This window comes from Esox lucius, chromosome 2 (assembly GCF_011004845.1).
Source record: "Esox lucius isolate fEsoLuc1 chromosome 2, fEsoLuc1.pri, whole genome shotgun sequence".
Lineage (NCBI taxonomy): Eukaryota > Metazoa > Chordata > Actinopteri > Esociformes > Esocidae > Esox > Esox lucius.
The window spans coordinates 28,648,909-28,651,606 of record NC_047570.1 but is presented as its reverse complement, the minus strand read 5'-3'; the positions used below and the strand labels follow the sequence as shown (position 1 = coordinate 28,651,606).

Sequence of the window (2,698 nt, the reverse complement as noted above, 5' to 3'; positions counted from 1 at the left end):
GCCTTTAGTGTAAACGTTTTTTTTCTTAGCTGGACAAAACCTTGAAAAATTAAGGCCTAATTAACTAAGATGGGACACATTTTTATTCTTTGTTTTCAAAGTATTTTATTCAGTAACATTTTAAATGTAATGGGTAAATCAACAATAATCTGGCATAGTAAGATGTGGTCTGTGGTGTTGCAGAAAGCAATCTGTTGGCATATTATAAAAATACAAATTAAATAACTACTAATTAAATATTTCTCTTATATTTGTAGCTACTCAGTGCCACGCCAATATAAAATACTGTATAATCCATATTTTCAGTTTTTCACAAAACTACATATTCATGTAAATAAGACAACAAGGGTATACAAAAAGCAAAACAGACTAAGGGCTCCACTCAATCAAACCTGCATTGCAGCATTTATACAGCCGTTTGGTTTTAAATGGTTAGAGGAACTCCCAGCCTGGTCTTGGGTATTGTATAGAAAACTAACAACCACCCACAGGAACTCCCAGCCTAGTCTTTGGTATTGTATAGAAAACCAACAACCACCAGGAACTCCCAGTCTGGTCTTGGGTATTGTATAGAAAACTAACAACCACCACCAGGAACTCCCAGCCTAGTCTTTGGTATTGTATAGAAAACCAACAACCACCAGGAACTCCCAGCCTGGTCTTTGGTATTGTATAAAAAACCAACAACCACCACCAGGTCAATCCTCTGTACAAGTATGCTTTTTTGGATGTACGTGGTCACAACATAAATACTGTAAATAAAGTCACTGAGTAAACATTGCTATGACAGGTTTGAATGAATCCCAAAGGGAACCTGATTTCTTTCATATTCATGGTAACACTGACATTAACTGGCTCTGATACTGGTTTAGTTTAACAATTCCTAGTGGGTGTGTATTGTTGTGGTAGAACAAGAGCTGTGTAATAAAACAAAATAATAACAACCCAATCCCCACTGAATACAATGTCACCATACCAGGAAAAGAGCATATTAAAGTCAGCCGTTACAATGAACACATGCAACAATACGGAGAAATGCATCAATAGATCATATAAAATACAATATATTTAGAAGCAAACAAAAATAAATGTAATGATTTTTAGTTATTATTTTACCACATAAATAAAACATGGAAAGATCTGCTGTTTTCATACATCTTAGGTATAAGAAGGAAGTAAAAAGACATGGAAAACAAAATTAAAGGCACACATTTATTTTGACAAATACTGACGGACCTGCTACTAGTAATCGAGACAGTAAACGTCAGTCATCTGGTTAGCAAAACGAAACACAAAACACAAACACTTGGCAACTGGAGTGGATATTTTTGTCTCTTTGGTATCTGAAGTTTAAAGGTGGATGATAATGTCCACCTAAAGTGCTATACTTTGTGAGCTGGTCAGCTTCTACACTGCTCTTGGAGAGAGTTTTGCTTTGTTACCACAGTGAGGGAAAGAACCACTGAATCCTCCTGAGTTTTGTCGCCTCACAGGGTTCAACTGGTGTTTGCCTACTCCGTTTTTAGTTACGCCATGTTGGAATAACAGTGGTTCTCTGCGTCTTTTCAAGGGCCAGAGACAGAAGGTTGTTGCGTTGGTTATATGGTGTTTCAGGTGGAATGTCACACACACACACACACACACATGCAGTGCCGGTTTTGTCCGATTGGCCGCTAAAAGGCTCCAGGTCAAGAGGCGTGTTTATGAGTCTTCAAAGTGAAAGTGTATGTGTGCATCAGTGTCATGTGATGAAAGCGGTAATGAGGAGGGGCTCACCGTCCTCCCCACTTCCCACTGGCCTGCATGTATCTACACGTCTGTCTCTTAAGAATAGCTGCCCCTCAGTTCAGCAGGTTGCCTCGGCCCCCTGTTACTACACAGATCCTCCAGGGGGCGCAAAAGAGCATCCTCTCTGGGTTTATAGGGCACGGCGTAGCTGTCCTCCTCCAGTAGTATCCGGTTCAACGTCTGCTCGTAGTTAATGTGGCGGCGCACCATCAGCACATACTGGCGCCCCTCCTCCAGGGGGGGGCAGTCACACACGTTGGGAACCCACAGGAACTCGCGGTGCTCCAGGCGAAAGCGGTTGCGGTAGGTGTGAATGATCTGGACATCATAGCGCGTCTCCTCGCCTCGGTACAGCTTGCCCATGACCTTGGCCCGAAACACTAACAACCAACGAAATTCAAAATGGCAACAATCGACTTAAACCCAACAGGTATAATAGGACCTTCTGACTGTACCTGAGTGGACCGAAGGAGCCCTAACAACATCTGGCTTGATAAGGCTTGTTCCCAGGCGTGTTTCTCCGTGCCCAAATCGATTTCCCCCTGATTAAAAAAGTATTTCTCATTTGCAGAATTACACCTGTTCACAACTATCTACTGGTGATCGGTGTCAACTGAGATCTTCCCTTTTGCTATCAAGGATCAGAACGATCCGTTTCTGGTAGGTTTTTCAGAAACTAATTGATATAAACACCACCATATAAAGATCACAGAGTGCATATTCTTCTGGACCACAATGAGACAGATTTTGTAGTTGTGTTTTTTCCCGGAAAATAATCATAAAGGATTATTTTAGTGTAGATATCACAGTATCCAGATTGCAAAATCCAGTTGATAAAGGGCTTTAAACAGACCCGCACCTGGCGATCAACTGGGCAGGTTGTGACAATACTCCTTTGTAGTTTTTATTC

General features: G+C 41.3%; 1 protein-coding gene across 2 annotated transcripts in view; it reads right to left on the bottom strand.

Moving 5' to 3' along the window:
- Nucleotides 1–503: 503 nt before the first annotated feature.
- adamtsl5 (ADAMTS like 5) overlaps nt 504–2,698 on the bottom strand; it is a 42,256-nt gene continuing 40,061 nt past the window's right edge. For both annotated transcript variants that reach the window (XM_010877565.5, XM_010877593.4), the window contains exon 13: nt 504–2,168. In XM_010877565.5, the coding sequence (XP_010875867.2) occupies nt 1,825–2,168 (344 nt within the window). In that variant the 3' untranslated portion in view covers nt 504–1,824. The remainder of the gene's footprint in view (nt 2,169–2,698) is intronic.